Here is a 12,589-nt window from a genome sequence, read left to right as displayed (position 1 = left end):
AAGATATACTCTGGTTCCCACACAAATCGTGGATTGGAATATCAAACATCTTGGGCCGATATCGCCGACCAGTCGATCGCATGAAAAAGCCGAAGTTCGGCTTCGGCATCAAGTTGACGTGGTATCATTTGTAAAGTTGAAGTGACTCACATCATGGTGCAACATCGGAGTTGTGATGACTTGTGGCGGAAGACCGGGGCCGAGAAGTCTTGTTCTGATGCCGAGGAGCGGGGTTAACAGTCATTCTCCTTCTCAAGACTCCCGGCCCCATATTGATTCTATATAATGTCCAAGTCGGTAGTAAATTGAGCATACAGCCTTTGAATTATGTAAATCTCGCCTTGTACCCCAAGCCTGAGCAACACTTCCGATTTCAATATCAGTATCATTTCCTCGTGGTAATATCAATATGCCCGACTACTCCGTCATCGAGACAACTCTGGCTTCTATAGCCGCAAGCTCCTCAACGATTAAGCTTCTTCGTGATCTACACAAGCAAGCCCTCGATGAGCCAGCCTACGTCAGTACAGATGGACCAGCGTCCACTGCTCTTGACAAGTTTGTCGCTCTGGATCCTGACAAGTGCGCATTCGTATATCTCCTACTTCGATCCATGAAGGCACGCTTTGTCGTCGAGGCAGGAACATCATTTGGCGTCAGCACTATCTATCTCGCTCTAGCGGTTGCACAGAACTCTGGTTCGCAGCCGGGAAAGGTCATTGCTACGGAGAACGAGCCTACCAAGGCTGCCCGGGCTCGCGAGTACTGGGGCCGAGCTGGTGATGATATTGAGAAGTTTATTGAATTACGAGAGAGTGATTTGCGCGAGACGCTCAAGACAGACTTGCCGGAGCATGTAGACTTCTTGCTTCTTGATAGTGAGTTGATTTTCGATCTCGTTACGAGATTATTCGCTTGAAAACTATTACTGATCGAATTATAGTTTGGACTCCGCTGGCTCTCCCTACGCTCAAGCTGGTTCAGCCACGTATGCAACCTGGTGCTACAGTGGTTGTAGATAACACCGATGCTGCCAAGACAGGTTATAAGGAACTCATGGCCTATTTGGAGGATGGTGCGAACGGTTTCAAGTTTTCGACTGTTCCATACTCGGGAGGTCTTTTGGTAGCAGTTTATGTTGGCAACTAACCTGAAGAGATGTTGAATTTACGATAGCTATTAGCCTTTATAACCTTCGTTTTGATATGATGTTGTTTTATAGGATTACAATCGTGAATATGTAAGGGATAGGATGTTGTTGCATGCTTCTACGATGATCTCCATCCCAAAAGGTGGGTTTCGGCATTTGCGTTATGGAGAAGACATCACTTTATGTTGATTGACAGGGATTGTCATGCAGCAGGAAGATCATTCGGCAATTGATGAACAACAAATCATTCGGGTGATAAGATACCCAAGATTACTGTTAGCTGTACATAGGCAGTAGTCAATACTGCTTCCTTGGAACCAATATATCTTTGCATTCAAATTTGATGCTCGTTAAAAGTTATGGTCTAGGGTAACGGAGATCGACATTTCATGCTCCAGGTCACAGATTACCATGACCAATTATCGATGCAAGCAAGACTGTTTCTGTTATGGAGGCTCATTTCAAGAACAATCAGCCATGTTTCAGATAATCAGACAATTCAGCTGGTTGCTCGGTCCAACTGTGCACTTTTACATCTGGAATGAATCATCGATAGTGTCTAGAACTAGAGGAAGAAACGGGGAATAAGCAAACAGATCGAGCCTGGCGCGACGCTAACAGACGATTCTATGTTCAGGGTCTTGCAGGGGTTCAGGTCATGAAAACCAGACTTTGTGCGTGATGAGAGGATAATGTGTGATATAATTAGATCGGACTACTAAGGTTATTGGGTACTTATGTTTTGAGATTTGGTAAAGTTTAAACGTGTGTGTCTTGTGCCCAATGACGTGATAAAAGTTGCTGATTTAGTTGGTGCATTAGTCGGGCAAAATGTCAAGAGAAAAAGAAACCTGGGCTGAAAGTTGCTTGTCTGCCTGGTCGCCTAAAGTGAGGCGCCTTTACCTGGGCTCCATATTGATTTGATGGCCTGGCCTGTCCACTGTAGACTTCAGAGAGTTGCAGCAAAGAGTGGAGGTTGGTTAACCGAGCCGATCATCACTTTTGTTGCTGAGAATAAAGACCTCAGATTAATTTCTATCCTTATTGTTGCCATGGAAGGATTCTCTGGTTACCTGCAGAATTCCTCTTCCACATGCCTTTCTTTCCTTAGGTGTGGGCCACTGTACATGTGTTTGCTGCAGCACAGTGGACTCCCCGTTGCCGCTAAGAAGCACGCGACCTCCACAGTGAGGTTAGGTTGGGTTCGGTTCTCGATAAAGATCCATCTTGAAGAATGAATGGCAGCGGCAGTTCAGAATAATCGATGCACAGTATATGGTACACTTCATCACCAGTCATGTGTTTTTTTTGAGCCTTCGAGATAAGATGCCGATCGATATTGATGAGCCACGTCGTCGTCACCTAAGAGATCACTCACACAAAAACAAAAACACAAGGCTTGGATATCATGGATGTAAAACAAAGCATCTTTGGATAGATTTGCATGGTTGACAATCAATACTATCACTTTGTACAGTTGAAAGAGATATTCTCTGCATTGCCTTTATCATCGTAAAACTAATAAACAAGGTCTTAAGTAAAGTGAGGGGTTCAATGGAACAGTCCTAGGCTACCCACTGCTCTGCGCTGTACTATTACTTGCACTTGCTACGCTGTGTGCTGTGCTGCGCTGTGCTAATCAACGCCTCCCAACCTACCCCAATCTCAATCTCAATCTCAATACCAATCAATTTAATCACACCCAACCTGCTGCTCATCATCTTCCTTTTCATCTAATTTTCCTCCCCCTTCTTTTTCACATTTACATTCTCTTCTACACGAACGCCAAATCTTCCATGTCGTAAACTCATATTATCGATCGATCAACCCTGGTTTCGGGATTCCCATCTCATCGGGTCACGCTCGTCTCGTGTCGTATCATATCCATTCGTCACTCATCGCATTTCCTTTTTTATTACTACCATCCCCCCTCCCTGGAAACGCCCAAAGGTCTAGGCCATCAGTCGCCCAGTCTCCTTCTTATCCATTCATCAATCCCTCCCTCCCGTCCGTTCCTTCTCCCGTCTCTGTGTACTGCACTGTGCATACTTTGGTTCATACGCAAACTTCAAGGGCTTAATCTCCAGCCCTGCATTAATCTTCGTCTGCCAACTAACGAGACTTTGCTTCGTCGCCTCATTTATTTCGACCTTTTTACCTTCGCCCTCGCTCGTCCACCACTGTTTCATCGTCTGCCCGATTGCCGTCATACAATAGTGTTTTGACCCTCTGAGATGCCATACGGGCCGGCGTTGGAGGCATCTTATGGAGCATCTTGAACCGTTGTCTGATAACGACGTCGATATGGGAGACTCTATCAGCGAACCTATGGACACTGCCGATGACGGCCATACTGGCCCTCGTGCGCCTTGTCCTACCTCTATTACTGCATCCGCCCTTCTACCCATCCGAGATGGTTTTTCACCACGAAGAACCGACTTTAGCGACAACCGAGACGACGATGCGGATTCCGATACTGAATTCGCCTCCATCATGGCCTCATCCATGTTGACTGGCATTCACAACACCGCCTCCAACCCCGTCTCTCCGGGCTCTTCTAGCCCTTCTCATGATCAAGCCGCCAAGACATCCGATTTCGTCCCTCCCACGAGACCGAGTAGCACGCCGTTTCCTCATCCCGATCACCGACATTCTAAGCCATGTTGCCTTGACGGCTTTTCGCATGGCGCCGACGAAAATCCCACTGCGGACTCCGCGGCTTCATCCGACACTGAGCCTATCATCTCACACCCAGAAACCAACTTCAATGATCTACCGATTGAGGTTCATGAAGCCATTCTGGACCACCTGTTTGGCTACCGAGTCTCCGCTACATCTAGAAGCTCCATGGCCGTATCGAGCATTAGCAAGAGCTGGGGAACGGCGCTTAGACACTCCAGGAGAAGGGAACTGACCGCACTGGCGCTTGTGAGCGATGTCTGGAGAGTTCTCGTCCAGCAACGACTTTATCGACATATCAAACTCAAGGCGACCGTAGACTGCCTGGAAGATGCCATGGTACACTTGGCAATGCATGAGCATTTGCAAACCTATGTCAAACATATTGAGATCTGGTTTCCCGTTTTCCAACCCACCTACGGACCAGTCGCTCTATCTAACAGTCTAACGCTACCGACAGTGACAATGGAAGGATTGACCAACGCTACATACACTTTGCCGGGTAATAACTGTACCCTCGAGCAGGTCTTCCAATTCGTCGGACAAACTCTACCCCAGGCAAGAGTTTTGACTTTGGAGGGAGGAGAGCGACGCAAGGCTCCTAGAGTCCTTCACTTTCCCGAGCAAAGAATCGATCCAGCTATCTACAAATCGCTACCAACTCTTCACTCAGTGCAAACCCTCGTAACAAGGGGTCAATGGAATCTCATGAGGGATAACCAGGACTTTGCAACAGTTCTGAACGCGCTACCAGGTCTTTACGAGTGGCAGGGCTCGTATAGTAAGCCGAAGTCTAAGAGCTACATTACCATGGCTGAGTTCCTTCCTCAATTGCCACGTCACGTCACGAATCTGAGCGTTTGCCTTGAGAGTGACTATCGCCGGGAAGGAGTCATGCCTCCCTTCTACTCCAAGGTCGTCCAGAAGACACATATCTGCGCAAGAATGGCTGAGATATTGCCCTCGCTGGAGCATTTTGCGTATACTGGTCGTGTTTGCCACCAATTCTTCGACATAGCCATGCGATTGACAGATTCGCGAGACTATCGACTCAAGACACTGGACCTGACTGTCAAGAATTGCTGCCGCTACAACACTAGCTTCCACGAGGCTGGCTCTGGTATCCAAGATATGGGATTCATAGACGCGTTTGAGAGGCTGGTGCTGTCAGCAATTCGTGCACTGGAGAAGCTCAAAGGGGTGGTTTACTTGAGGATTCGATTTGTTGATCTCGGTACGTTCGACTGGTGACCCGATTGTTTATTATTTACTAACATACGTGCAGATTCTGTTCTACCACCTCTGAACCCCTTCTTTATCATGCGCAACGGTGCATGCTCTGGTGTGTGGAGCGAGAGAATCTTGGCCGAGATGGGACGCGTCCGTCCCGATGTTCACTTTACTGAATTGAGCGAGTCGTTTGGCAACATCGTCTATAACAAAGATGGAAGAATGGTCATTACGCCTGAGCCTCCGAAGACGAAGATTACGTCTCTCAAGTTGGCAAACTACCGCTCTCTCGCGACAGGCATTACAATCCAATAAGCAGATCAAGCAACTGCACTGCTGCGGACAAAATTTCGAGAAGGCTTCTCAACTCCCGACATGAATCATTATTCGTTTCGCATTGTTATTGTTATTTCTTTTTTGGGGCAGGCGTTTAAGGATTGGACCTTTGGTCGAAGGGAAGCTGTTAATCGAACCACATACCCAGGAGGTGGGAGTTATGAGGGCGCATGGACACACGGGAATGGCGGGCTTGGCTTTGAGAAGAATTTGCTTGGGATTTGTGTCAAAAATTCATGAAGAATGGAAGAGAAAGTAGCGCGATTATTATCTCCAGGACGCGACTTCCATATACCCGATGATACTGGCGATTTGGCATTATAATTGATGAATAAGATTGTCTGATATTCAGTTCCTATATCCCACTAATTCTAACGCCATCAGAATAAACAGCTGACGTGAGAGTCTACTCAACATGGAACTTAACGGTTGATCTAGTTGACTGGCGAGCCCCATCACTGATTATAACACCCAAGATCCAGCAGTTGACCAGGAAAAAGGCGATCGAGGCAAGCCAAAGGCCTGGGTAGAATGTGCTGACGCCAAGGAACTCGAGTTCATATCCTTGTTGCAACCAAGCTGCTTGCGAGACAATCCAGAGCAACAGCGCAAAGATGCCGAGCTTGCCATTGCGTAGGAAGGATGAGTTAGGGAGGTAGAGCGGCAGGAAGATCATGTACCAAAGGAAGTACTGTTTTACAGTGTAAGCGAATGGGTGTTGATTGCGAGAAGAGGCTGCTTACCTGAGAAGTGCAAACCTTGTTGAATGTAACAAAGGCAAACGTCTGACCCATCATGGATATCGCAAGGTCGCGCTTGGCGAGAGCCAGAGGGATGAGGACACATGATAGAAGGAGCTGAGGGAAAAAAGCAAACGACTCGATACGGAATGCAGGCGTCGCGTGAGCGGGAGTCGCAGATGTGAGATACAGCAAGACGTTGTAAGGCGAGAAGTTGTGGCGATGATCAATCCTGGTGACATGATGAAAGTAAGTATGAACAAGGAACGGAGTCTCATAGCTAGAAATCGTTTAGTTAAAAGAACATTGAGATCTGTGTAAGGAGGCTTACATGGCAAACATGACGAGGTTGAGAACCATGAAAGTAATGAGGCTGAGAAGGCCGAACTTGAGACGATCTGGCGTGAAGAAGTTTGCGATTGCCTCTTTGGCCGATGAAAGCTGACGAGTAGGCTTTGTCTCCTTTCCCAAACGCGCATCATCCATCCACCAGATAATCGCCGGTGCGTAGATAAAGGGATAGATCTTGAAGTGAACCGACACTCCTAGAATGATGGCCGCAAGGCTGAGCTTTCGCCTATCAACAGCCCACAACAAACCCATCGTCAAAACTCCCAACAGACCCTCTGAACTTCCACGAGTACTGATAGTCGCAACCATTGGGTTCCACAACCACAAAGCAGAAAATCCTCCAGCCGTGGCCTCATCCATGCCCCTTCTTCTGAGCACGCGCAGAATAAGCCATCCTGCGAGGAGATCCGCCGCAGCAAAGACGAGCTTGCCAAAGGCGGGGAAGTGAACAGTCGGGAGCAAGAGCCAGGCTAGAAGGGGCGTGTAACGATATGTGTCACGGGCGTACGGTGATAGGCCATCTGCAACGAAGCGCGAAGCGTCGGTGAAGACGAGATAGTCAATGTCTGTGTATTTGAGAGCTGAGTGGGCATCTTGGTAGAGGCCGTAGAAGAGAAGACCGAACCGTAGAAGGAGGGATATGGTGAAGAGAGGCGTCGTGCGCAGAAAGGGGGCTATTGAGGGCATTGTGAAAGACTGATACGAGATTTTGTCAAGATGACAGTTGGCGGTGAGTATGTGCGTGAGATAGCGAGTAATGAAAGTTGGTAAGTTATTAGTACACCATGTCTTATAGAACAGTTTCTCTTAATGAGGTATTCTCAGTTTGATTCAATCTTGTCCCCAAGTTGCTGTCGTGTGCCAGTCAATGGCAGATTCTGATGACAAAGAATTGAGGTTTCATGCTCCGAGTGAGAGCTTGAGGTGACTTCCAAAAATGGACAACTAACAATTTCAACGTCATCCCTGCAAACCCGCACTAACAAATCAGGACCCGCCATCAAACTAACCTCCGACATCATCGACCACCGAATCAGAAAAAAGAAAGAGCTTCACTAACAAGCCTTTTATTCTCAGCAGTAGCCAAAATGTCAGGCGGTGTTAAGAGAGACCGCGACGGTAACGCTCGTGCTAAGAACGCGGGCCCGCCAAAGCAGTCTGGCCCAAGGGGAAGGTTTCACGATATGTTTGAAGGTTTTCGCGATGAGCTTGATGAGCATCATGATCGACGAGAGAGGATCGTGAAGGCTTCACGAGATGTTACGGCTATGAGCAAGAAAATGTGAGTTTACTGAGAGTGCCCCTCTTTAATTGGGAAATTACTGACAAATTTTATAGCATTTTCACACTTCAGAGGTGAGAGCTCATCTAAGATCAACCTCAGTGAATGTTTGCCTGCTCACATATCATAGAGTCAAACATCTCAACAAAGACTTCCCATCTCACATTCAACAAGACATAGATACTCGTCTTGAGGAAATCGCTAAACTTCTCACTGCTATCGCTCCCGATCTGCAAAACGTCAACCGCTACCGCTACACCTCTCCCCTGCGATGCCTTGAAGAATATGTCGAGGCGCTATCTTTCGCACACTACCTCCGCCACCAAACCGTCATCACTCCCACACAAGCCCAAGCAGCTATGCCAGAGGGCATGACACTGACGCCGCACGATTACATGTACGGTATTTTCGACCTCTTTGGCGAGCTGATGCGCTTTGCGACTGTCACGACAGCCCAGACGGGTGAGTTGGCTGGTAATGGAGAACGAAACATCATGGGTGACATTCAAGAGCTTGGATGCGCCTTTGAGCTTCTGCCTGATGTGCCTACCAAGGATTGGAGGGGTAAGATGGGCGCGATGAAACAAAGTGTCAAAAAGGTTGAGAAACTAGGCTACGGACTTGTGGTGAGAGGAAGTGAGAGACCCAAGGGTTGGGTTCCGGATATGAAGGATGACGCGCCCGAGCCTACGTCGCCATGATTCGAAGGTTACGACCTGATGTGACGAAACAGTGGAAAGGGATGCTTGTTGTGGGAGACATTATATTTGCTATGTGGATGAATTGCTAGAGCTGTTTGCTCTATTATCAAAGGATGTCTCTATAGTCGGGCCACAACACTTGCTGGAACACAAGAAAACGATAGCTTCATGTCAAAAGATCAAACAAAGGTTATTCTTGCTGCATGAAACTTGGATTAAACATGAGTAAGGATGACTATTGTTCTGCAGTGATTGAATGGTTCGGTCGAATGCACTATCGTGAAAGAGGCTCCGACACCAACCCTTTTCATGCATTGATTCAGATTTCATCCAACGATAAGGGACAAGATGTACAAGGCATATTCCGCGTTGTTGAATGACAGTTATGGGCAGCAAATGTTGCTTCTGTTATGTGCAGGCAGCCGGTTCACAGCTGTTAGTCCAGAACAGTGAGAAGCAGAATACCGTAATAGCCGCTTTGTACTGAATGGAAATTACCTTCAGTGAACGGTACTTGGTAGAGTAGTAGGTGTTTTGTTTTTGCTCCATCCTCTCATTGTTGGCTTCTTTCTTTCCCCACCATCAATCAACCACCCTGACTGTTCCTCACACACCATAACGCACTCCTTTCATTCTTACCGCTGGAGTAAAAACTTGGATGAAATAAAATTTTGCACAAATAATTAGTTTTAATCCAGTCCGAGTATCGCCGGATTTCTGGCCGTGCCGACAACGATTCGAGATTATTTCTTGATTGCCTGTGTATTCAGGCTTCTACCCAACCCTTCCCTTTTCCCCTCCTACAACACAAATACCACAACATCTCTCTTCTCCAAAGCTCGACCTGGGACCCCCAAGCCATTTAAAAACCCTATACTGGATTCTTATTATCTAATCGTTTCTATCTCCCAGATCGCGTACTTCTCTTGGCTATTCGCATTTCGGCGTTCACGCTTTGGATCAGTCCAGGGGTTTTCTCTTCCGAGCCTCACACTACTACAAATGACGATCTAGAAATGGAGACCTCACATTCTTCCGTGGACGAGAAGCCTGCGGGAGGCTGGCAGAATTATATGCAGCCGCCCGGCCACGGCCAGAACATCACACAGAATAACGCCTCGGTGCATCAATCGAAGGCACCCGCCCTGGGAGTCGGAGCCACAGAACCTCTATGTCGTCGAACAACTTTCTTCGTCAACGTTGACTGGCGAATGGGCGCAACGCTTGCGACGGCTACCAACATTGTCGGTCAGATGTACGTTGAGTGCCTAGAGCCTGCTGAGAGGCTTCATCCGTACCCCATCATTCTCATCCACGGAGACTTCCACACTGGTCAGGTAATGTCGGACCCCTTCTCCTCTTGGAATTGGCAGACACTAACTCCCTGTAGGTTTAGACAACCAAGCCAGATGGTCAGCCAGGATGGGCTTCTTTTTTTCTCAAGAAAGGATTCCAAGTCATGATCGTCGACCTGCCTCCTTCCGGCCGTTCCAACTTCCTTACGACTTCCCACTACACTCACAGAGACGTGGGATTGAACTCGAGTTCTCTTAAAGCACCAGCCGTCGAAACTACGCTTACTGCACCTGGTATTCCCAGAGCTCCCAATGTGCCTCTCCAGTATGAGAAAGCAGCATTCCACAACAAGTGGCCAGGCGTAAGTGAATAGACTCAGCATTGTTCATGCTCACCTACTGATGACGTGTAGACTGGACAACGAGGGGATCCCATATTTGCCAAGTACTGTGCTTCTTTGGTAACTCTTCACCTCAGCAAAGTTGAACGGCAGTCACTCGCCCAGAATGCCCTCCAGGCTCTCTTGCGCCATGTTGGAAAGTCGATCCTCGTTGGTGAAGGTGCTGGCGGGAACACAACTTGGCTAGCAGCCGATGTCGAGCCGGATCTCGTCGCTGCGGCTATCGCCGTTGAGCCTGTGGGACCTCCTTTTGGAACAGCATGCCCTAGAGAAGGAAATCCCTATCGCAAATTGAACCCCTTTATCGAGAGACAAGAGGGAACTCGACTCTACGGACTCTCCGATATCCCGATCACCTATGATCCTCCCGCTCATCATCATGAAGGATACGACCCTCCTTCGAGAGAACCTCTGGATTTGATCAAAGTCATAGCACCAGATGGAAGAAGCGAATGCTTCATGCAACGCGCTCCCGATGACAGGGCAACTTCAACTAACAAACCGAGTGGCAGAGTCCGCCAACTTATCAATATCAAGAAAGTTCCTTGCATTATTGTCACCGCGCACGCCAGCTCGCATTCGATGTATGACTGGGCAGTGGTAGCATTCCTGATGCAAGCTGGTGTCGAAGTCGATTGGATCCGACTTAAAGAGGTTGGGATTGAAGGCAATGGACACCTAATGTTCCTCGAAACCAACAGCGACGAAGTTGCTCAGGTGTTGAATGATTGGATCTCGAGGAAAGCGACTCCCAAGTCCTTTTTGGATATGCCGAACAGTGCCCCGGCTCCAGAGCCGACAGATCTTGCTGAAATGATCGAGCTAGCCCAGAAGCACAATTTATCGAGTGTCGTGCCCAGCAGCTTGCCTTCTCCAGGTCAACCGGTACAATTTGCAACTCCCCAGCTGAAAAATAACCCAGCAGTTGAAACAAAGCCCTTGGAGACACCTCAGCTTCCAAGTTTTGAAGCGCCAAAAAGTCGTCCGATTGAGACGCCGCATCTGCCATCACTTGAAGACTCAGGCAAGCGACCAGCCCTGTCTTCAGGACAAACAACCGTGAGCATGAACGAATATCACGGGTCGCCTCTCCCGCTCAAAGCTTCTGGGCATAGTCGCAAGCGAGCTAGGTTCGACATTCCGGAGGTGGCGTCTACTCCGTCATCCACTTCTTCCTCGCTTCCTCGGTCGAACCAGAAGTCTTTCGAGCAGGAGCAGCAGCAGAATCGCCCTCACCAAGCCCCCCAAGCTCCTCACCAGCAAAGCCAGGTACCTATCACGGACCACATTATGCCTGATATCTCTACGATGAGGCCTACTCACCAAGGAGGTCCTGTTAGGGTAAGACAACAGGAGACTGGAAGCACTCGCTCTCCTCTGGCGAGTCCTGCATTCAGTCTCTCCGCTTATGATCAATCTTCTAACCCTTTCACCAGCCGACCAGGGAATTTTCCTGATGAACTATCTCTTGGACAGCAGTTCAACCCGGCGTACAGAGACAACCAGCGAAGTTTGAATTTCAACAACACTCACACAACAGCTCGATTCGAGCGTAACCCTGGAACAGCAGAAGAGTCCATCGCCGCGATGGCCATGAACAACCCAAGCCGCACCGACCCTGGTCTGTCCTACCCTTCCATGGCAAGCCAATCCTACCGGCCAACCACAACGCAGCCGCAGCCGCAGCAACAGATTCCTTATCTTGGACAATTGGGACATTCCCCTACAGTGACTTCCGAAGGAGAGTTCCGTCCACTCTCAACCCCCACCTCCGCGGGACAGTTGATGAGCGTGATGGCCCTAGATCCCCTCTTCACTCCTCTACCGTCATTCTCGGACTTGGGTAGTCATGAGCAGAATCCTTTTGTCGCATATCCGCAGATGACGCCTCCGAGCCCATCTCCAATGCCTAGACCATCGTCGTTGATGAACCCGCTTTCATACAATCTTGATACGGGGTCATCTCACCTGACCCAATCGCAACGCAAGTCAACTCCCCGATGAGATTGAAGAGTTTCGAAGTACTTTGAGAGTATATGGAAGATTTTGGCAGGGTAAGATTTGCTACGGAGATAGGCGTACTCCGGGAAGAATACTGGGGTGATGAAATCCATGGTGATCTGGGAGATTAATGCAACTCAGACATATAACTCGACATAGCTTCTTCCAATCTAATAAAATGGAAAGTTTCGACACTCTTCTGTTTGAAACTTATCATTGTAGAAACAGAACTTCCAGTTCTTAAACGAAAACCATCTCTAACAGTAAAGAACCAATCAAGTGAAGGACATCGTATTGTTTTGGTAAAGCTCCAAGCTCTGGTTATCAGTGGGGTTTGAGCTCGCTACTACATCAAGCTGACGCCATGCTTTGCACCGCCACTAGTTCTCGAGCTGCCTAAAACGCCACACTTTCCTCATTCAT

The 12,589-nt window shown here is 48.3% G+C and overlaps 5 protein-coding genes across 5 annotated transcripts; 4 read left to right on the top strand and 1 right to left on the bottom strand.

Moving 5' to 3' along the window:
* Positions 1–409: 409 nt before the first annotated feature.
* EDB82DRAFT_478615 (S-adenosyl-L-methionine-dependent methyltransferase) lies at positions 410–1,149 on the top strand (the record flags this gene model as incomplete). The annotated part of the gene is made up of 2 exons (XM_025728737.2): positions 410–878; positions 944–1,149. 2 exons carry the CDS (start codon positions 410–412, stop codon positions 1,147–1,149), a joined length of 675 nt encoding a protein of 224 aa, XP_025583074.2.
* A 2,329-nt stretch (positions 1,150–3,478) lies between these two features.
* EDB82DRAFT_430998 (uncharacterized protein) lies at positions 3,479–5,374 on the top strand (the record flags this gene model as incomplete). Its single annotated transcript, XM_025728736.2, has 2 exons — positions 3,479–5,063; positions 5,115–5,374. The coding sequence occupies 2 exons, from the start codon at positions 3,479–3,481 to the stop codon at positions 5,372–5,374; spliced, it is 1,845 nt and encodes a 614-aa protein (XP_025583073.2).
* Positions 5,375–5,733: 359 nt separating this feature from the next.
* EDB82DRAFT_509633 (GPI mannosyltransferase 1) lies at positions 5,734–7,398 on the bottom strand. Its single transcript, XM_025728735.2, has 3 exons — positions 6,467–7,398; positions 6,139–6,415; positions 5,734–6,086 (listed from the first exon to the last, which is right to left on the bottom strand). The coding sequence occupies exons 1-3, from the start codon at positions 7,171–7,173 to the stop codon at positions 5,802–5,804; spliced, it is 1,269 nt and encodes a 422-aa protein (XP_025583072.1). The 5' UTR covers positions 7,174–7,398; the 3' UTR covers positions 5,734–5,801.
* Positions 7,399–7,574: 176 nt separating this feature from the next.
* EDB82DRAFT_527979 (Translin) lies at positions 7,575–8,469 on the top strand (the record flags this gene model as incomplete). Its single annotated transcript, XM_025728734.1, has 3 exons — positions 7,575–7,768; positions 7,825–7,842; positions 7,899–8,469. 3 exons carry the CDS (start codon positions 7,575–7,577, stop codon positions 8,467–8,469), a joined length of 783 nt encoding a protein of 260 aa, XP_025583071.1.
* Positions 8,470–9,561: 1,092 nt separating this feature from the next.
* EDB82DRAFT_509625 (uncharacterized protein) lies at positions 9,562–12,464 on the top strand. The gene is made up of 3 exons (XM_065608820.1): positions 9,562–9,806; positions 9,860–10,126; positions 10,178–12,464. The coding sequence occupies exons 2-3, from the start codon at positions 9,929–9,931 to the stop codon at positions 12,167–12,169; spliced, it is 2,190 nt and encodes a 729-aa protein (XP_065464221.1). The 5' UTR covers positions 9,562–9,806; positions 9,860–9,928; the 3' UTR covers positions 12,170–12,464.
* Positions 12,465–12,589: the final 125 nt, after the last annotated feature.

Source organism: Fusarium venenatum (assembly GCF_020744135.1).
Source record: "Fusarium venenatum strain MPI-CAGE-CH-0201 chromosome Unknown EDB82scaffold_3, whole genome shotgun sequence".
Taxonomy (NCBI): Eukaryota; Fungi; Ascomycota; class Sordariomycetes; order Hypocreales; family Nectriaceae; genus Fusarium; species Fusarium venenatum.
Note: the sequence above shows the minus strand (reverse complement) of the source record. Positions and strands in the feature narration are given on the sequence as shown.